The sequence below is a fragment of the Phaenicophaeus curvirostris genome, chromosome 4 (genome assembly GCF_032191515.1).
Source record: "Phaenicophaeus curvirostris isolate KB17595 chromosome 4, BPBGC_Pcur_1.0, whole genome shotgun sequence".
In the NCBI taxonomy this organism is placed as follows: Eukaryota; Metazoa; Chordata; class Aves; order Cuculiformes; family Cuculidae; genus Phaenicophaeus; species Phaenicophaeus curvirostris.
Genome location: NC_091395.1, coordinates 67,283,593 through 67,306,332, shown reverse-complemented (window position 1 = coordinate 67,306,332; position 22,740 = coordinate 67,283,593). Strand labels below are relative to the sequence as shown.

General features: G+C 42.6%; 2 protein-coding genes across 3 annotated transcripts in view; both read right to left on the bottom strand.

Moving 5' to 3' along the window:
* The window catches only part of CPZ (carboxypeptidase Z), a 34,317-nt gene extending 18,948 nt beyond the window's left edge, over positions 1 to 15,369 (bottom strand). Inside the window, exons 1-5 of one of the 2 annotated variants that reach the window (XM_069856376.1) lie at positions 15,040 to 15,141; positions 7,143 to 7,276; positions 2,869 to 2,892; positions 1,282 to 1,656; positions 296 to 508 (exon numbers count right to left, since the gene is read on the bottom strand). In XM_069856376.1, coding sequence (XP_069712477.1) covers positions 296 to 508; positions 1,282 to 1,600 — 532 coding nt within the window. In that variant the 5' untranslated portion in view covers positions 1,601 to 1,656; positions 2,869 to 2,892; positions 7,143 to 7,276; positions 15,040 to 15,141. Of the gene's footprint in view, positions 1 to 295; positions 509 to 1,281; positions 1,657 to 2,868; positions 2,893 to 7,142; positions 7,277 to 15,039 lie in introns of both variants that reach the window. The other variant, XM_069856375.1, reaches the window with a different exon arrangement.
* Positions 1 to 22,740, bottom strand: part of TRMT44 (tRNA methyltransferase 44 homolog) — a 335,844-nt gene that overhangs the window by 105,882 nt on the left and 207,222 nt on the right. The window lies entirely within an intron of this gene.

Genomic DNA, 22,740 nt, shown 5'->3' with positions numbered 1-22,740 from the left:
AGGCACAAATAAATAACGGCCATATCACTGCAGCTAGTACACACTCATACATCTAGGAACAAGTAATGTCAATCGATGTAATAAAGTGAGGTCATAAAGTCAGGAAATCACAACCAGGCTGTACTTGATACAGTGAATTATCAGTTATTGCTGTAATTCAGGAACATAAAGAAGGAGACAAGCTTTGGAATCAATGCTTTTTACAGTTTAAGTAATATCCTAATAAAAAGACTTGTTTTCACTCAGATATTCTGGACTTCCTTCAAACAATTTGATCAACACCAATATAACTCACGCAGTTCATGGTGTCCTGGCTTGGTTGAAAACTCAATCACAAATAGATCCTTCCCTTCAAAACTGCGACCTATGCTGTAAGTTGTTGCAATGTGGGAGCATTTAGAAGCAGTCTTCTTCAATGTCCTCACCATTTGGGAATATGAGTGATGTTTGAACTGAATAAAAGTTCCTGGCAAGTCTGAAGGCAAATCTTCCTCAACATCTACTTCTCCTGCAAAGAAGAATTGTAATAATGTTTAAAACCATGCTGCTCAGAGGGTTTAATGAATGCCTGTTCTTGTCCACAAACTGTCTTTTTCTATAATAGAATTATAAAAAATACAGCCTCAATCAAAGCGTTAAATCTAGGCTGCTTATTGTGGCATATTTTGCTCATGAAACCATACTAATGCATATGCACATTGACAAATATTTTGTCCAACCTCCAGGCCTTTGGCATTCTTAGCACATTTTAGATACAAATATACAGATTGTACACAAATGTACCCTTTGAATCTGGTGCATCAAATTAATTTCTCAGGAGATTCATCTGTCTTCAGCTATCTGGATCTTCATCTGAACAAAAATCTGTGACAATCACTAATAAGATTATTTTAATGACCTGTTAAACTTGTCAAGCACTCAAGAATTTTTGAATGGACCAAAATTTCCATTTTTAAATAAAATATTTCAAATATACAGACAGCTATCACACAGAGCATGGTTTGACTAAATGCACATTGGTAGTCTAAACGTCTAACTCTGAGCTCTCTGCCTTGGTGTTCTTTGTATATAAGAGAAAGAAACAGATGCTTCTCAAGTACAGTTTAATTAAGTGTTTAAAATAGGTGGAACAAAATGAATCACACCTTATAGGTGTCTATAAAGATGACAAGCTGAGATGACAAGCAGAAAGGCTTTGTGCCATAGACACATCAAGCTAAGTGAAATGAGACTTTTCCCACCCACGTGAGTAAGATATGTCAGCAGAGCTTCTTCCCTTACCTCGCAGCTTTGCCAGTGGGTCAAAACATCCCTCTTCTTCCCCAGCAAAAAAGCGGTCACAGTCTAAGAAGTAGGGCCAAGCCATGTCTATTGCATCAAAAGCAGGAAGGCAACTTTTTTTCAGGTTTTCACAGACACGTCTGCAGGGCTTTATAACTTTGTCTTTTTCGCACTGCGGAGCCAGCACTGAGCAGCCCAGGAGCCTCAGGTCTGGATTGCATTCTCCCTGGAGTAAGTTGTGCAGCACACTGATGAGGATGTACTCAGAGCTATATTCAACCACTTCTCGAGACTTCTGATCCAGAAAATTAGGATACATCGTTTGAGTATAGGCAACATCAGTACAAGAACTTAAGGTGATGTCCACACATTTTGCTATGAAAAGGAGATAAACATGTGAAAAATAACTTGCTTCATTGACACTCTGAAAAGTTCAAAGACAACATAATGAATAACACATTCAATGAACATATTTTGATCGCAGATAGACTGGAAGCAGTCTGCAATACTCTCAAATGAATTTGATGTCTAAAGCCATTTAAAAAAGATGAAAGAAAGTATGCTTGGTCTGGAGATTGCAAACAGTTTGATGCAAGTAGACGTCATTCAGAATTCAATGGTATCTGATAATTTGATGGGGCATCAGGGGTTATCTGATTGATAAACACAGCTCCTAAAATAAGATTAAATTCAATACCTGAACAGCAATGAAAGAGAAAACTCCTGGCCAGAAAACACTGGAGTATCCATATGGCAGTTAATCTAACAAATACCTTGGAAACCACCAAAATTAATAAAGTCTGGTTTCCAAAGGAAAAGCTGTCTCATACTCAATTAAATCTTATCTGATTTAAATTAAGCATAAAGTTTGAGCCTACTAAACACCCAAGAATCCATAAGAGAGAAAAATCTGCTGCTGAGATATGAATTTACTAGTGTTTAACATGAGGAAAACTTGGATTCCTGAATGAAGTACATTTGTGATATCACTCTCTCCCCTGTCCTTGCCTTTTAGTTTGGATTCACTGATGAGGTGTAAGATCATATAGATGCTTTTCTTTGGTGGGTAAGATACCTCCTTTGCTTGGCCACACAAAATTTGTTAAGACTTTGCTGTCTCTGTAACTGCAGTCCCTTTGTGAAGTCTGATTGAAATTGCCCAAAGAGTTCAAAAATCATTCTGGGATTTGACTTGCAGGCAAGCAGGTCCATAAATTTGCTTTACACATATAACCTCATAAACCTAATACATTTTAAGAAATCAGGTTAAGAACACTTAAGAAGGATAAATGTTGGTAATAACTTCAACCCACTAAGGAGTGAAAAGGGAGTAGTAGAGGGATGTCTCTTCATAAAATTACTGGCTATCATGGTAATGTGGCTACGTTTGAGCCTCCTTCTCTTACTAATGTTTCTGGCTGGCAACACATACTGTTGTCATAGCAGTAAAATCCTACCTTGTGTGAAAGAGATCGTCTCTCTAAAGACCTACTACCACACCAACATTAGAAAAGTTGCCAGGAAATACTGAAAAAATACTTAAGCTTTCGAGATCCTCCAAGGACAGCAAGCAAAGTCACATCATACCTTTCTGTACAGTTTGGCATTGACCTGCAAATAAATAGGAAAAAAAATAGCATCATGGGACAGGTGTCTGTGGTATTTCATGTTAGGAGTTGCCTAATCTGGTAGGTCCACAAAGGCCACTGCATATCTGTGTCCTGAGATCCAGCCATACTAGGGACAAGGGTGTTTTCTGAATAGGCACATATTACATACATAAAGAAAGAGAAAACACAGTACAGGCAAATACAACCAGCAACAAAAGTATCATCCTTCCTGGCTAATCAGGATAAAAGACCATTGCTGGAAAAGTAGCCAAAGCCCAGACACTGTGGCCTTCCTTATAGCTAGCTTGGATCTCGTGGTTCCTCTAGGAGCCAGCTGTGGGACCCTACGATCTCTTCATTATCCAGCCCAAGATCACAGCCACTCAGATACCCAGCTCCCAAATGTTTTGTCCTGTCTACTCTAGTCCAACTTGGTATTTGATAGTGATTGCACACACTCATGTACACACTCACTCTGGTCCTTCCAGCTTTTACACCCCAGACACACAAATCCCTCTGACCCATGGTGTCGTAACAGTCCCTGGCATGTGGAGTTCCATACATCCCCATCCACACAGAAGAAAACAGAGACCTTCAATGGAAATGGAGTTTAACCAGAAGCCAGGTCAGACTGCAGAGTTCAGGTGCAGGGCATGGCCAGACAAGGACACTGATCAGACAGTCTTTTATCCACTTTTAAAAGGGAGAACATCACTGTAAAATGTGGTTGTGTAAGAAATCATGTCTATATCAGAACACTGAGCTGCCCACCCCTGGCAATTTGACAATACTTCTAAGAATGCTTAAAAACTGTAGGATAGGTGCCTAGGAAATTTCACTAATGAAAATGTAGGTCTTCAGTAATCTGGTTTAATCCATAAGTCCTTGTGACTCCCTCTGTACATGTCAAGATGCCTTATGCATCTTCCCCAACTAATCTATTGGTCCCATATAATGCTATGAATGTCTTTCTTGTAAAGCAAATAAGCCTTTGGTGGATACGAGGGGACGTATTTCTTCCCCATGCTACTTCATCCTATCTCCAGCAACTGCATTTTATAATCCTTTTAATAACTCCTTAAAACTAATTATTTCCTTTCCAACTACTCTCATGGGAAAGCTTTTCCAAAAGCTTACCCCTTTAATGGCTAGACATTGCCTTTTAATTTCCTGCCTAAAAGTATTTTGGCCAGTTTATATCCATGTGTTGTTGTGCCAGCATTGTCCTTCAGCTTAAATAGCTCCCCACACTCCCTGGTGCCTGCCTGCATCATGTGGTTGCTGAGAGCAATCAGATCCCTTCAGCCTGCTATTTATTAGGTCAAACAAACTAAGCTCCCTTGACTTTGAAGGAAAGTGGTTTGATGATCCAGGAGAGGCCTCTTTGTTCCGATAGCCAGTGATGCTATATTGCCCTTCTCTGATAGTGGCAACTAAAGAAAAATATTGGTACCAAGGTATTGGAGCCGTTTCCACCAGTGCCTCTTAGGAGCCCAGACATTATGTGCAAGTTTTTTAAACACCAATAGGTCTGTTTTCCTTGTGACATTTTGGGGACATAGCTGCATTGCTCTTACTGAGGGGACAGGCATCTAGCTTCTTGCTCAGTCAGCTAAGCATTTGTCCTTATAAGAACAAATTCAGATCCCTTTGAAGAGCCTCCGTATCCTCCTGCAGATCGACACTACCTCCCAGCTTAGTGTCCTCTGCAAACTTACTAAGGGTGCAATCAATGCCTTCATCCAGGTGTAAATGTTTAAATGTAATTGTCTGCATATGCATTGCTAATGAGTTGATCATTCTTTAGCAAAAAAAAAAATAATCATTATAATGAGAACAAAATTAACCCTGGAATTTTATCTTGGAGGAAGAGATTTAGTTGAAAATAAGTTTAGCCCTATATTATGAGTTGTCATTTATCCACATTACCTCATAAAATAAATAAGGCATTAGAACTAGGAGAAACAACCCATCTCCAACACCATCAAGTTCTGGTAAGGAGCAAGCTGGAAAAAATATCTATTTAAACTCCTTTCCTGTCTCTGCACACTATGCTAATAGCAGTAAACAATACTTGGCTCATCAACAGTGCCTTATGTTATAGGATATCAATGTTCCCCTTAGTTAGGCACAATACCCTCAGTGACTCGCTTATTAAGGCCAGAGGATTTCTAAAAAAGCTTCATCTCAGCCAGACACTGAATGTATTTTTACATCTGGGGAAAATCAAGGAATAGCATTTTGTACAGTGCTAGCTGGGAAAGAGAAAAGAGTGATTGCTTGTTAGAGGAGCTCCAGCAATTAATCCTGCTGATAAAATTGGATGTCACTTCCTCCCCGAACCTGTACAGTCTTACATCCCAATGCCATCACACCCACAACATCTTGTGAGGCCTTGGACACAAGTCTGGAGCCAGCCAGAAGGGAAAAATTGATGCGGATGGGACTGGCTTGAGTCCAACCACATCCCAATAAGCAGAGTGACACTATCTCTGGTCATCACCAGGTTCATTAGCAATGAATCCCCTTCACTACCTTGAAAGCTGGCTAAGAAATATTTGATACTTTTTTTCCTCCTCAGCGTAAAATGATTGTATTGTAGCTATTATTTCAGGCCAGAGGGTCATTTGTGCCAAGAGCACAAATGGGGGTTCATTTGGGGAATACAAATGGTCTTTCTAGAACTGCTCACATTTCCTCAAAGGTAAGAGCCATTTCCCCTTTGCTGGTTTCATGACCAAGCCACAAATGTCCTTCTTGTTTGTCTCTCCAGCTGAGGCAGACTCAATCTTCCACAGACCAGTTATTACTGTGCAGGAGTGCTATAGCCATCAGCCAGTTTGATACGTGGCACAAACCTGTTCTCAATAGTCACAGTATTCTGCTTATTCAGCTGGAGCAAAAAGGTGTTCTGGCAACAAGCTGGAACAAGTAGAGGAAACCAAAGAGAAAATGCAGCAGACAAGGTCTGGTCCTCCTCTCTGGCTCTCTGAGAAGCAGCAGCCTTGCTGAGTTTAGCAGATGCCTCTTTCTGCCCAGCTGGCCAGTGGGAGAGGTGTCAGGAAGCAATGGATGGTTGATGGAAGAGACATGCAAAAATTTGCTAAGTCGTATAGAGTAGCTGGGTTCACAAGAGGACTGGATTGTTTATGTGAGCCAGAGTAGATGTTAGCACAGGAGAGCTAAGGACAGCTCTGGTTTCAGATTGCTAGCTGGCTGCTATATTTTATTTTTACCATGGTTATAGATAGATGCAATTTATTAATCTATTTATAGACCTATTAATATGGCTGTTACCCATTGACAAAAACACTAACTGAAGATAGTTTTTTTGATTTTTTCAGATGAGAAACCCAAATCCATATAAACCTTTCCAATGGCAACTAAAGCTGTTTATGTCAGTATGCGATAAGCAGGAGTGATTCTTCAACAAAGGATAAAGCTTTTACACTACTTTTGGCCCAGGATGTCCCTCACAAACTTAGAGCTACCAAGACTTGCTCGTAGATTAACAGCAAAACTGACTTCTTCCTGGGTCCTCAACCTAGATCTAAACCTAAACTTAGATCGAAGACTCACATTTTTCAGCATACTGTGCTGTTTTCTCTCCATCTCTCTCTGCCAGAGACATCTATATCACTTCTGCTGTCTCAGAGGCCAGCTCTGCCTAAATTGTAACACCTCTCTCCACCACGGTCCTGTTCAAGTTGCCACATGATCCATACATCAGCCAGAGCTCTGTCTTGTAAGCACGACAGAGTGAAATACCTTGAGCATTCAGATTATTAGGAGTTAATATAGATAAAAGCAAAATAGAAAGGATCTGTTTTTTACCAGACCTTGCTTTACAGCAAGTCTTAAATGTGTATGTGTGCTGATGTGGTGTTTGGACTTTTCCTATGTTTCCTTATGCCAACACTTGCATATGTTTTGGAGGGTGCGGCTCTGCAAGGGCCAAAGATAATTCTCCAGTGAATGTACTTATACAAATAAGTGTTGATGCACGTAACTGGGCCAGAGCCTGCCTGCCTGGAGAGCAGACAGCAGGAAACTCTCTGAGACCAGCTCCCAAGCTGCAGATGCACTCTCTGCTCCTGGAGCCCTGCACCCATGGGTCTGGATCTCTGTGCACAGAGATGACCAGCACATTTGCATCCCTCCCTGTTACAGCTCATTCTGTCAAAGCTTCAGCAATGCCATCTAGAAGAGTTTAGCCACTGCCTCTTTTTCATAAGAGGAATGATTGCTCACATCTCTAGATTAACTTGGCAGGCTTCAGTCGCTGCTTGTTCTGTACTTAAAAGAGCATACACCTCTTCTGATTTTTGAGCAGAGGCTTCCCTGGGCTCAGAGGATGAGAGTGCTGCCTCCTCTCATAGTCCCAACTGTGGAAAGATTGGTACAGAGAGATCTTTTTCTTCCTGACCCAGAACAGCCTTTTAAATTTTTATGTTTATTTTTATACTCTAGCTATTCCATCAGAGCTACAAAAGTCCTTTCAGTAGCAAAGCTTCTATTTAAGATTATGGATAAAATAACTTATTGAAGGGGAGAAAAGCCATTTCAAGCTTTCTGAGCCCTCTCTATAATATATTCTTCTGGTTTTAATTTGCAAAGAAAGCTTAAAAATCTACAATGAAGCACATACATATTTTACTGCCAAGCTTACATTTTTTCCCCGTGATGATTCAGCACTGAAAGAAGCAAGTTGCTGTGATTAACCCTCACCCAGACAATAGAGCTCAACAGCTACTTCCAGTGCCATGGCTTGGCCACTTGCCTTTTCAAGAGTTAAGCCAACAGGAGATTTGTGCATTTGAGGATATGGAATAAGTGCAAAGGCCAGTATTAAATTCAAAGTATCTAAATAATTCAGTGAGGCTTACACAAGTGCATTGTTATGACTGACAGATCAAAGAAGATTAGATAATTTATCTTGTACAGAACAGCACAACCCCTACCAGCTTTCTGGGCTTCTTACAAGATTTTATTAAAGTGGAAGACATATATTCATCTCAGTCTGTTTACAGTCAAAATCTCTACCTTTCCAAACAAAGCATTTCAGTTTCTGATCCTATTAGTATTACACTGCTTGTGGTTCTGCACAGTCCATCAAGTCAGTATTTTCAACCATAATCTGCCTCGTAACATTGAAGAGACAGAATTTAGTGTCAGCAGCAATTCGCAGACACGGCTGGCCTGTACCATTTCTCAAAACAGTGCAACAGCACCTGCAAATGGCAAAGCACAGCCTGCCTCTGGAGCCAGCTCCTGGCTACAGGACAAGGACACGAGCAGGACAAGGTCCATGACAGAATACTACAATGGATCAGAATCACCAGGAGAAGGGTGCAGGAGGAGTGGAGAAGTAAGGGGACTAGTGGCAGAGGAATAAGACAGTTAAGTAGCTTGGCTAGGGGGCCGATGGTTGAGGAGAAAGCTCAGAAGAAAAGACAGCTACATATCTAAGGCATATATATATACAGGGGTGGAAGTGGAGGACATCCCCAGCCACAGAGAAGGAATTCCAGGAAAACTGGAGAAGAGATTGCAAAAAAGCATCCCACGTGGTTAACTCCTTTTTCTGAATACATCTAAGCTTTTGTGAGTAGAGGATTGAATTCCTGTTAGAACACTTTCTCTCCAGCAATTGCTGCAACCAGCCCAGGGGAGTGATGAGTTTGCACAGGGGCAGAAGCAGTTGGCAGGAGCCTGTGCAGGCAGTGAGACTCGCCTTGTTTTAGCCCTGATCCCTCACATGAAGAAGCCTAAAAGCACCTGAAAGAGACTATTTTGCCTTCACTTTGCAGAGCAAGATCACAACAGGAAGGGCAAGGCACCATTTGTTATTAACCACATTTCCTTACAGCCCACCTGCTGCCTGGCATTCAGTCAAACACCCATTCTTATTGAATTACTGAGGGTGTTCCTACAGCAATGACACTGTAGTTGGCTCTTCTGGGACTGTTTCTCTCACAGGACTGGTCTGAGGCCTGTGAGAAGATGGTGAAGCTTTCCTATGTGTGATGGGAGTTCATGCTACCTGCACACCAAAGGTCAAATTCTGTGCAGATGCACATCGAGACTGCCACCCAGCACTGGCTCAAAGACAGCATCAGTGGAGGCCAACAATTCTGCCCTGCTTCTAATTGTCCAGATGCATCTCATACAGAGCTAGAGTTGTAGGAGCCTAAAAGAACTGAGGAAGAGTATTGCTGTTCACCTCTCTGTCCCCATTGCCTGTCTCAGTGCCTCTAGTGACAGGATCCCTGGTGCCATCTCAGCTGCATCTCTGGTGTGTAAGTGCTGCTCCAAGGAGTCCTACCAGCTGGAAATCCTGAACAGAAGCACAATCCCAAACCAAGAAATATCTAAGAGCTCTTTTTTGGGTCTCATCTAAGATCTTTTCCTAGTTGTGAAGGGAAAAATTATCAATTAGGAAAACAAAGCAACAAAACAACAACAGCAATGATGACAGCTTTACTTTGTGACCATATACTTTCTAGGGCTCAGTTCCCACTAAGGACACAGTACTTTGAACACTTGGACTTGATGATCTTAAAGGTCTTTTCATACCTTAATGATTCTGTGATTCTACTCTCCAAGTGCTTTGGCCAATAGCTTATCACAGTAAGAATCTTACCTTTGAGTCAGCTCAGTTGAATGTCACTGGACAGAGGACTATGTCTGAAAACGCGAGGTTTTATCTTTGGTGCTACAACCCTTCCAAAACATTTACCAAAACATCATTCCAACCTCTCTAAACACAGTCTAAGCAGCCCCCTAGCATTAACCTGTCTTTTCATTAGTTTAGGTGTGTGAGAACTATTGTAATTAACAACACATTTGATGTTTCTGCAGGTAGCTGAGTTTTAGCTAAATGTGGCATTTTTACGTTACAGAAGATTGATACTTAATTCAACAGCCTTGACTAAATATTAATAACACTGGAATCTTAAATTTTTGTCCTAGTCACATATTGTCTGTTAGATAGGGTTGTGCTTTTATAACACTGTACAAGTGAAATAGCGTCAATTAAATCAATGGAGTTACAACAGGATGAACAAAGGGACTGAAATTTCAGTTTTATTTCTGCAAAGCAACCTTAAGTCCTTAAACTCTATTGACCTGTGACAGCTGTGTCCCACTGAGAAGGTGACTCTGTCCAAACAAGATTCAGTAGTCATAGAAGCCCTAGGTTATCATAAAAACCCATTAATAGATGAGGACATGGCCCATCAGCCTCAAACACCATGTTCACAACGTGACTTCTGCGTGGAACTTCCACACTCAGCCGTCCCTCAAACAGTGGTACTTGTGACATTAACCCAATATGAAATGTTAAAGGGAGTCAACCATAAGTGTTACCGCACCTTGCTGAAAGCCTAACTGTGCTTAGGGCAGTAGGGGTTTGGTTTGAGTTTGACTTCTATCTGTTTACACACGTACACTTTGACAATGCCTGACAAGTATTCTGAAGAAAACTTTGCCTTCAGATTAAGATCATATATAAACTCTTTCGACAGTGAAAGAATATACCCATGTATTTTAATTTCAACTTACTTTACACATGTAAATGGCTGTTTGTGATCGCATTTTCCGTGTCAAATGTAGCTGAAGATCAGAGTTTCCAGAGAAGCTCACATGACTTGGTGATGAAACCCAGGTTTACGAGAACTAGAATTTCTCATCTTGTGATTGTGTGTGATGTAGACGCTAGTTCTGCATTTTTTTGTTTTGACAAGACTTGCACACACCCATCTCTAGCGCAGCAGGCGAAATTCCTACAGCTTGGGCTTTCACACGCATGATAGCACAGTGCTGTGGCCGTGCTTGGTGTCAGTGCCTGCGTGTGCCAGCCACAGCAGAGCAAGGGACCTAGCTGGCACCACTGGCCCTGGAGCAGAGAAGCAGACCCCACACCACTCCCACGTCACCCAGTGCAGCCACACACATGAAAGCAGCAGTAGCTGGAGAGGCTCTGCCTCTGTGTGTGTGCAGAGGCAGGGGTTTCAGCACAAAAAATATATTAGAAATGCACACAGCGAGTGAACTAATAGTCCCCTGAAGCTGGGGCCAGCATGAAGCTCATGGAAGGCAATGGGTTTTTGTTTTGCCACCTAGCAAATAAACCACAGCACGGAGAATGCCAGAGGGAAAGAAATGCCAGAGAAACAGGAATGCCAGAGATTCATAAAATCACAGAGTGGTAGGGGTTGGAAGGGACCTCTAGAGAACATCTTGTCCACCCTCCTTGTTAAAGCAGGTTCACCTAGAGCAGGCTGCACAGGAATGCATCCAAGAGAGTTTTGAATAGCTCCAGAGAAGGAGATGCCACGACCTCCTGGGCAGCCTTTTCCAGTGTTCCATCACCCTCACAGTAAGGAATTTTTTCCACATGTTAAGGTAGAACTTTCTGTGTTTCAGTTTGTACCTGTTGCCCCTCATTCTGTCGCTAGGCGACAGAGAGAAGAGGCTGACACCTGCCCCTCAGATATTTATAAGAACTGATGAGGTCTCCTCTCAGTCTTCTTTTTTTCCAGGCTAAACAGACCAAGCTCACTCAGCCTTTCCTCCTAAGAGAGATGCTCCAAAACCCTAAAGAAGGGGAGGGGAAACACATAACATCTCTATCACAGAATCATAGAATCACCAGGTTGGAAAAGACCCACCAGATCATCGAGTCCAACCATTCCTATCAAACACTAAACCATGCCCCTCAGCACCTCATCCACCCGTCCCTTAAACACCTCCAGGGAAAGTGACTCAACCACCTCCCTGGGCAGCCTGTTCCAGTGCCCAATGACCCTTTCTGTGAAAAATATTTTCCTAATGTCCAGCCTAAATCTCCCCTGGTGGAGCTTGAGGCCATTCCCTCTTGCCCTGTCCCCTGTCACTTGGGAGAAGAGGCCAGATGTGCCATATGCACAAAACTATCATATGTGAAGGCAGTATTTCAGTCAGTCTAACTTTCCAGAAGAAGATGAACTTTACTCAATGCCACGGCTCGGGGAAGAGCCATAAAAGCTGTAATGGGTGCCTGAGGAAATACAGTACCTCTGCCCCACAAACTGCTGGATTTTCCATCCCCAGCTCTCTTCTTCATTGCTCCCTACCCCCTTCCATCTCCGGTGCTTAAACCTGTAGGATGCAGAAATCTCTGGCCCAGGAGCAAAGCGAGCCAAGATGATGGGAAATGCCAAGGTAGGTGAGAGGAAGCCCACAAGCAACAAGCGTGCAAGCCAGGGCAGCCCTGAGAGCAGCGACCCAGCCGCTCTCCCACCTCCGCAGCTTCCAATCCAACAGCTCCGGTCCTCAGAAGTGACACCCAACAGGCTGTGCATGTACCCGAAACGCCCCGGGCAGGGAGCAGGGGGCCCAAAAGGCTCAGGCATTGCCTCTAAACCCAGTCCAGCTCCAATGCCTTCCCCAAAGCCGCCTGTTGGAGCTGAGAAGCCCACACGGTGGCACCACAGACGGAGTCAGCGGGTGAGCTGGTGTTTCCCTCTGCGCTCACCCTTTCAGCCCTTGGTGTCCGCACACGCACTCGAGCTCTGCTGTACCTCTGCCCCAGAAGTCACCAGTAAAGCACTATCTGAACATAAGAGATGAGGAAAGGGTTTACCACTGTTTTTTCGCAGCTTTAGCCTGACCCCTGGTAGCATCTCAAAGCTAGAGCTGGCTCCAGCTGCGAGGAAAGTCATCTGCTTTTAGTATTTCCAGGCATGTGACTTCAGCCTGTTTCTACTTTGTTTTTGTTGTCAGTGATTGCAAAGTGCTGCATTTAAGTAACTACCGCTGGAATACATCAGTTAGCAGCAGAGACGTGCACCACTTGGATAAAACAGCAAACTGTGCTGATAGGTCCCTCCACCAAAGGCTGGCCACCTCGCAGGGGAAACATGCTAAACTGTACTTTTCTCACCCCAACTGGAGCCTAGGAGGCCAGTAAAACTCATAAGGGTCTGGAAGTGCTGCCTCACAATGGGGCAATGTAGCATCTTATTGCTGGGAGAGACAGTGGTTTACTGGGGGAGAAGGGATCTGCCTGTGCCATGGTTCTCAGATGCTGCTCAAAAAGCTCCCCACATTGTATGATGCCTGTGCCATAACGCAGGGTTGGACTGCAGTAATTATCTCCTCATTTTACTAAACAGAGAAGCACAAAGTATTTTGTAAGGATCTTGGTATTGTTAGCCATGCTTCACTTTTGCTTCTTATTTAAAAAGAAAAATGAGTCACAGCAGAGCAAATATCACCAAGAAGGCTAGACAGCCTGCAGAAACCAGCTCCAGCTTTGCTGCGAGTCAGACATTTGCACCGGTTCCTACTGCTCTCCTGCACAAACAGCTCAAGGCAGGTCTCCTCCCTGCAGGTCTGACTACTGAGATCCAGAGATCTGCACAAGGGATCCCAAAACAGGGGAGAAAGTCCCACTGCTACATCTAAAGACACAACCTACTGCCCTGGAAGTTAAGAGGAGATCTCTGCAAGGTCTCCTCATGAAGATGTTCAGCACCACAGTCCCCTTTCTCTTCATGTGGTCTGACATGACTTTACCTCCCCTTGAGAAATCTAACAGGTCTCCCAATGTCCAAGCTGCTACTTTATTCCCCATTCTGATACCCCTGCAGGGTGAAGTGTGCCCCTTCTTTATGTTGCTTATTGTGACAGTGGCAGCTAACTTTCCCTTCCATAATCCATCCCTCTAGGGAAGCATTCAGCAGTGTAGTCTCGCCACATGCAAGGTGCATTTCTGTTGTCTACCTTTCCTCAAGCCCTCACTGAAAGACAGCAAAGCTGCAGGCAAACACAAAAATTCTGCCACAGTAGAGTTACTCCTCGATGATCCCTGCATTTGTGGTTGCCGGTATTACTAGCCCATGGCAAAACTTTGATCAGCTGAAACTGGAGAAGAATCGTACCTCACAGAGAAAGGGTGTGCTGCAAACACATGGCCTCTTCCTGTAATTGGCTGTAAATAGTCTACAACACTTCTCTTTGTGCAGCTTTATCCAAAAATAAAATCCCTTCAGGCTGCGGTAAACCTCACTTTGATGTTCGTGGGAACAGCTCTCTCAAATTATATGCAGTACATGGCACATGGACTGGATCGTGTAGCAGTTCAATGCCAGTGACAGTCTAAGGCTTATATTCAAGCACGGAAATTTGCTGAACTCCCTAGGGTAACATAAAGGTCAGTTTCAGGTTAACTTACCCCTTCCTCTATTCCCATAAAATAAATATTTTTCTGAATAATTTTGAGTTTGAATCCTCTGAAAATAGTTTTCCAGGAACAGATCTTACCACTATACGGTAATTAAGCTCTCTACCATCCCTACATAAATGAAAGTTCACTTGATTAAAAACACCATCTATTTTTAAAAGGTACTGTTAATATTTTTTAATTAATCAGCTAGTTATTGAATCAAAAGCTTTCAATCTGTTTAGCAGCATGTTCCTATCTAATCTTTATTCTGAGGCGTAAGTCTACTTTTCCAGCCAATCAATTCATGCAAATTCCATATTGCTTATAGCAAGCTAAAACACACCCTACAGCTGTCAAATCCTAATAAATCTTCTCATACTTTGGACTCGAAATAAATGACCTAAAGCTAAATGTAAAGCGAAGATTTTGTCTTAAACAGAAAAGCACACAGAAGGTCAAAAGTTCATAATCTTGCAATCTGACTGCACATTCCTAGAAGGCAAGGCCAGAGATGGGGCAAATCCTCTACATTCCCTACCACAGCGACGGAGATCCTACCAACTGGGAATTCCATAAACTGACAGAAAGACACAACTACACCTGGCCCTAAAAGACAGGAATGAAGAAACATTACGTTCCCCTACATCACAGACTTGTTTCTCTGTTGCAGTGCCGCACCGCTGCCTGCCTTCCCATCCAGGCTTCCCAAGCACAAGGGCAGTTTCATCACAGAATCACAGAATCGCTAGATTGGAAAAGACCCACAGGATCATCGAGTCCAACCATTCCTATCAATCACTGGCAGTCTGCAGATTTCTGAAGAGCTGATCCCCTTCTCTCTAGGAGAGAGTGACAGTTCCTGTCTGTCTTGCCTGGAAGCTTCATCTTCAAGAGAAGGAAGAAGAGAGGAAGGGTGGGTTTTGGGGTGGTCAGCCTTACCTAGGGTCTCCTGGCCGGTTTCACAGCGGGGTGCAGGCTCAGCAGCCCTAAGGAGCCCACCAAGGAGGAGCAGGACCCTCAGGACCATGCTGGAGCCCCTGGCACAGGCAGCACAGTGATGTGGCACTCGCTGCCTGATGGAGCAGTTCCTTGCTTGGAGCCTCAGCGCGGCTCTGGCTTTCCAAACTGCAGAGGAAATCAGTGCACTGCAAGGGCATGCCCACGTCTCACAGTATATGCGGTCCAGGCGTCAGATTTCAGCTAGCATTTGAGCTTGGAAAGCAAGAGGCTTTGAGACAGAGAAGGAGGAGGAATGAGCTCCCCCTCCCCTCTGCCTCCTGACTGTCTCCCTCTTGCAGCCTGGTTTACAATTTCATAACCAGCTAGAGCAAAGCGGGGTCCCTGCAGGGATGCGCCTGCCTGCTCCTCAGCCAAGGGTCTGACGTCTTTGGTCTTCATGGACCAGTTTTCCTAAGGGACATAGGAGCTTCATTAGTGTGTCTCACTGAAGCAGAGAGCAACTCGCTGGAGAAAGCGTGGGGAAAAGAGACACAGAAAAGGAAAGAACTGAAAGCGACTTTCCTTCCAAAGAATGGTATTTCATAACCCGCTTAACTGCAAATTTAAAACATAACATGACAGCGAGGAGACTAAGCTACATTCCTCCCAGCACAGCGAGAAAGGGAATCCACAAAATAGCTACCAGGATCCCGCTCCACACGCTCCTCCTAGGCATTTTAATTAAGATAAGATCCAACTTACAGAAGTAAACTTGGAGGGATACCAGTATTTTCTGTCTATTTTTGAAAAAAATAACTTCACAAAAATGTAGATAAGATCTCAGAATAGCAGTACAGACTTCCGCTGGATGATAAATCCGTTAAGTTTGTCTGAAACTGAGCTTTTAAAATTTTTTTGTGTTTCTTTTGGGTGGGTTTTTTTAAGAAATATGCATTATATTTTTTCATCACTGTGCAACACAGATGGTGGAGAAGTTTGCTTTAGGTAGGATGTGAACTCCTCATGTCTTACCTACACACCAAAAAATATCCTGCATCACAGGAAAAAGGATTTTTTCTTAAAAAAATCTAGACCAAAAGAGATAAAAACATCCTATCCTTCCAGGAAGTTCATATTCCTTTGAGAACAGATACATGCTTACACATGAGAGCAGAGCATTTTCCTTGCAGTCAGAGCACACTGGTTCCTGCTGATCACTGTCAGAGATATCATTAGGGAGTTATGGTACTGTATGATAATGTAATCAACTAAATTCCCCTAGAGGGAGGCACATAAAAGAGGCTGAGTCTGAGGTTTACATGTTCAGGTTTGTTTGAAAAGTGAGGATGGGAGAACTGGCCCAGCTCAGGGTTAGCTGATCCCTTGCAACAGTCTGAGGTGTAGTGGGTTGTATGGCTCCTCTACACACCAACATGCTGCCAAGTGAGCTCTGCATGGGTATACATAATAAAAGAGCACTTCGTTCAGTAAGTTATCTGGTTAAGGACTATTCAGTATAACAGAATAAACAAGTAACAAGGAAAAAGATGAATTAAACCCACGCACACTCAGGAATTACTGAGCAGGTGATGAAGGGGACATTAACAGGGACCAGAAGATGTTGGTCACTGACTGATGGACGGTTAAAGGAATGATTTGGGCACAGCCTTTAAGAGGGTGAGCCTGAACTTTGTCACTGTTAAGATACATGAGATGTGATTATCATTAACATTATGGGTTATTAGAAGTGACTTCAGGGACCCTGCAAAATTTATTATGGCATGCTTAGGGAAGGGAGCAAAGGGAAGGACCAGAGTGGATCAGGGAGGCCTAAGATTAGGAAGATCAGAGAGGAGTGGGATAAGGGGAATGCTACATTCAGGCAGACTCCTGAGTGATACGCTTATCTGACTGAATCCTGTGTCTGATCCCTGCAATCTAGTCTATTTCCATATTCAATCCTTTCTTAGCTTTTCTCCCTTATGTAGACCTAGGTGTGAGCACTGAAAGGTCAAAGTGCCAGCAACTGGAGAGACCAAGGTACAAGCTGCAAGGTGTGTCAGCAACTGGAGACACCTGGATGCATTTATATTCCCTGAGTGAATATAATCTTTATGTTCATATGGGTGCATGCATGGTTTTCTTGTGAACTTCAGTTTGGATTAGTGGGCAAGTAGGACAAGACTTGCATCTGGAAAGGCCCAAGGTCTGGATCAGTGGCTGGGTAAGGGGCCCAGGGGCAGACATTGTCTGAGAGCTTGTGCTGATATTTGTGGGACTGGTAAATGTGAGCATACATGTGAACCCAGAGTGGAAGCATGTGTCTTTTCACTAGTAAACTTCAATCCTGAAGAGTCAGAGAGAGACAACGAGACTGGACTCTCTGTACTTGTATTTATGTGAGTGCTGTCAGTGCTGGTAAACACATGTGACATCATCCATGTATGCAGATGTGTCTTTGTGCATGTCACTATGGGACAGGCTTAGCCTCACTGCTGGCTGAACCTGCAATTTGGAGCAGCAGCAACTGTACCTGCAGATCTGGGATAGAGACACCCCAGGGCACTGGAGCAGTAAATGGTAATCCCTGTGTTCCTGATTTTCTGGATCTGGCACCCAGAAACATTACCTCCTTAACAAGCTCCACTGCACCAACTAAATAAACCCCTCAATAGCTGACATCCCACAAGCTCCAAACTTACAGGCCTGTTTTAGTACAAGCAGGATGTATTTTTGGTATGAAGATAAAAAATTTACAAAGTAGGGTAGATGGGGGCCTAAGAATGTTATTAAGGTAATTAGCAACAAAGGTAAAATTTATTACTTTGACACCACTGTCTATAAATGCTCCTATGATTGTGTACTGTAAGGCATGTAGAACAGAAGGTCTGAAAGGGTTACTTTGTTTATTCTTACCTTAGATTGCCTGTGCTTTTCCTCCTTTCCATGGGAGTTGAATCTAAACTTTATTTTGTGTCTTTCTGTGAAGCTGTATCCATTCCTAAGTGCATGGTTGCCTCCTCTGGGTACCCCTGGAGACCTGCATCTTTCTGAGGTAAGCAGTAGTTCAGCTACTGCTCTTCCCATCTGTACAATATTTACATCTATCCAGCATTTCCACATTTTTTGGCGGTTTTTCAGATCATTATTAGTACTCTGTGTATGCCGGTTGTCCTTCTCATATGTTTATTGTGTGTTAACTCTGACTATATCAAATGGGATGACTAGCAGGTATTGCACAGATATACAATCAAAACATAAAAGCATGAAAAAGCAGCCAGAGAAGGGGTGGTTTGGAATATAGGGAATTCTTCACCTCTGCCTTTTCATTTTTTTGTTTCATTAGACCTGGAAGACTTTCCAAGGAGCTTACATCAAGTTGTTGCTTAGGTTTAAATAGGATATACTCACTCCAAATCTAAAAGAATCTTAAAAATGAAGAAGCAAATCCCAGAGAGATGAGCAGATATATCAGCATCAGCAGGGTTTAATTGTTTGCACTTGAATCACTACAATAATGTTAAGTTGAATAGTATTACTAGATTTTATGGCTCACTACCTCTTTCCTGATAAGACCTTTCTGTTAGCCTGCAGTCCACAGTACAACAGCAATGCAGAAATCTTCAGACAGGACTAAATACCAAAACAGTTTTATGACCCTGGTGAGTATGCAAAGTGGGATTAAATACAGTATTTTTAACTCGCCTTCATTCTCGTGATTCTTACTGTTGTCAGAAACCATTAGTGTATCAAACTCAGACTAGTTATTATTACCTGTTTCTTTTTATTTTGGCTCAGCTGATAGGTTGAACAGTAAACAGAGGCTGTGCTGTCCAGATAACTGTTTTCTGAAGGGCCTAAACAGACTAAGAGCTAATCAACATGCTACTTTGTGGCTTGTTATTCTCTCCCCCACTAGGTGCTAGTGAAGGCAGATGAATGGTGTTATGTCAGCACATCATATCTGCTCCAGTACAAAGTCAACAGACATAATTTTAGGACTTTACATAAGTTTAATACAGGAAATATGTTCATTTTCACTGCAGAAACGAATACCCATCCTGCTTTTTTTACTTCTTTCAGTTCCTGCAGAACAGGGTAGAGAAGGGGACCTGCTCTCAGGACAGACAGGGAGTGACTTAGCAACTTCCTGAGAACCAGAAATGGTGAAACTAAGAGTAGAGAGCAGAGTTGACAACAACTCGAACAAGAGTTTTCCTACACTGTACTCTAAGACTCTAAACTGGAATGGATCATGGACCGAAACTGTGTTCAGTTCTGGGCCCCTCACCACAAGAAGGATGTTGAGGCTCTGGAGCGAGTCCAGAGAAGAGCAACAAAGCTGGTGAAGGGGCTGGAGAACAAGTCTTACGAGGAGCGGCTGAGAGAGCTGGGGTTGTTTAGCCTGGAGAAGAGGAGGCTGAGGGGAGACCTCATTGCTCTCTACAACTACCTGAAAGGAGGTTGTAGAGAGGAGGGTGCTGGCCTCTTCTCCCAAGTGACAGGGGACAGGACAAGCTCCGCCAGGGGAGGTTCAGGCTAAACATCAGGAAAAAATTTTTCACAGGAAGGGTCACTGGGCACTGGAACAGGCTGCCCAGGGAGGAGGTTGAGTCACCTTCCCTGGAGGGGTTTAAGGGACGGATGGATGAGGTGCTGAGGGACGTGGTTTAGTGATTGATAGGAATGGTTGGACTCAATGATCCAGCGAGTCTTTTCCAACCTAGTGATTCTGTGATTCTGTGATTTGTGTCTTAAATACTTCACAAATTCCCTTAAGCCTCTAGAAATCATTTTTGATCACTATTGACCAAGTCCATATTTGTACCAGCACGCTGAGGAAGAAGGAATAATGTTACAGTAGACCTCCCTCAATACGAACCAGCCTAGCCATGCTGCAAAAATTAAATGTCCCACAATGGCTCCAAAATTGGACTTCAATTATTTTCTTTTCATATTTGTCGTTTTGTCATATAATTTGTAATATAATTTGTTTTATAATTTCTTTCCTGTTTAATTTTTCTCATATGTTGGAAACAAAAGCAAGTAATGAGTGGGTGGATTTTTTCCCCTTGTTAATATATTAGGGTCACGAATACTTTCCTCCTTGGTTAAATATAATAAATAAATTTGAAGCTCCTGGGAAAAATAATAAGTAATTTACATTCGATACAAGTACCACCAGTGATAATTAAATTCTGTTTTCATCTTCTGACTTGTCACAGATTAACTAAGTCAATGACCCAAGAGTTAGTTCCTTAAACCACTTCCAGGTAATCCACTGAACTGATTCTATCATAATGCAAAGGAATGCAATTAAAGCAGCAGAAAGCCTTACCATCCTATAAAGATTATACTGAACACATGTCTGTCTTTTAGCATACCCTTCATGTGATCTCTGTGCTTGCTTGATCAGTGAGAAGCCACTCAGAAAGTTCCTTTTCATGACAGGAGAAAGTCATGTCTAGTTAAAATTCAGCCATGATCAAAGGCAGAATTGATTCAAAAACCTGGAAGGGAACGTGGCACCAGATGGTGCCAAAAAGGGACAAAATTAATATATGATTCTATATGCAGGAAAACATGTGCAGATTAGCACACACCAATCACCAAACCCTGTTATAAGCACACAGGATTATTTAAACTTAATAATTAAAAAGATAGAACTGACATGAAGACATTGTTATCCCCTCAAAGGCTGCCTCTTATTGCTCCTACGTATAAAGCAGCAAAGCAGGATTACTGCTAACGGGTTGCTGGTAATGTACTTTGTGGTCTGAGTTCAAGATGAGGCCCAAAGGTGACTTTGCCTGACTCCCATAAAGCAAGAAAAATAATACAAATAAGTCAATGAATCATAGAACTGAATACCTAATGGCTATAAGGAAAAATAAGTGTGCTCAAAAAAGATCTGTGCTGAGAACTAAAGGTCTTCCTTTTCTTCTGATCACAGATGGAGTATTAAAAATTAATGTAAGCTCCACCAGAAAATAACTTGACAGTCCTATTTTGAGACTCATTTCACTTCATCTCTTTTCCCTGTCTCACAGAACATTAATGCCAAAACATTCCAAAAAAATTTCCTCTAGGGCTTGCTTTGCATGTTTGTAAAGGTGCTGGGAAGCATTTTGGGAAGTGGTTTTGAGTGCTTTATTTTGTAGATAACTGATGGGGGACACACTTAATAGACCCCAGTTCCTCACTTTCCAGTTTCCCTGCTTTGTTAGCCCATCAAGGCTTACACTCTCCAGAAAACTTCTGTCACATTGTTGTACATACAATGGCATTAAAAGCATGAGCTTTCATTTCAGGAAAAGCATTAATGAATTGGAAGGGACTTGGAGAGGAGTAACAAATATTATGGTACTCATTATGAGAAATTATTTTAGCTACTGAATATGAGCTTTTCTTGGCCAAATAATGACTAATTGGATATTCAGGAATCATCTACAAGTATTTCAAGTGTGTGAGACACTTATGATAAAATTAATTGCCTAGGGTAGCCAAGCCACAGTTATGAGGGGTCAAGAAAGCAAGTACAGGACATTCAGAAAGAGTAAGAGAAAGGCTATAATGTCTTAAATACTAGCCATGGGTTAAACTCTGAGAACAGTTCCATCAATTAATCAAATACTTCTCCCTGCTTTTCAAAAAAGCTAATATTTTGGATTAAAACCTCTGCTAGCGTTAATTCATTTAGTGCTAGCAATATCATGATCCAATCCAGAACTGCTAAGTATTGTACAGATATGAGAAATACCTTATGATCCACATGTCAAACTAATCTCTATGGGAGAAGATTTTTCTCCACTCCTGCAGTCTACAAGGCTTCAGGACAAGATTGTTACCAGCGCAAAAGCTGGTTTTGGTTGTCCTAGCCATGCTTTTAGCTCTCTGAGCTACTGCGACTGTGAGCTCCTTAATTCAACTGGGGATTTGCGTGTTTCTAATTTCTCCTCAGCTGTTCATTTTACTGAGTTATCCTCTTCTGTTTTTCTGTGATTAAGGAACAAAACAGAACCAATGGCTCATCAAAAAGATTAAGTCATAAAAATTTTGATTAATTAGGTTCTTCCTTTAAACCTGCTTAACAGGACACCTTCAGAATACCGATATCCAAAGAAATGTGTGCAGGATATGATTTTTAACATTTTCCTATAGAATACTGTGCTGGGAACAGCTCTTTCTTCTTGAAGTAAACTACATTGCACCAGAATGCAAGACCAACTTCCAGCTTTACTCTTTGAGGAAGTCGGGGTGCCAGAAAGCATTGCCAGCTCAGAGCAAGCTATTTACATACTCCACCTTATGTCGGACCTGCTTAGCTTCACACTGACAAGCAACAGAGAAATACAGATTTGGTGGATGGACTGTTCAGTGGAGAAGGAATTGATTGGATGATTGCATCCAGAGGGTAGTGGTCAACAGCTCGATGTCCAAATAGAGATAGTTGACAAGTGTAGTCCCTCAACTGTCCAGACTGGGACTAGCGCTGTTTAATAGACAGTGGGATCGAGTGCACCCTTAGCAAGTTTGCAGAAGACACCAAGTTGAGTGTTGCAGCTGACACACCAGAAGGCTGTAATGTCATCCAGAGCAACTTGGACAAGCTGGAGAAGTGGTTCCACATGAACCCCATGAGGTTCAACAAGGCCAAATTTTGAATAATTTTTCAGAACCACTGTCATAGTGCTCCTCTGG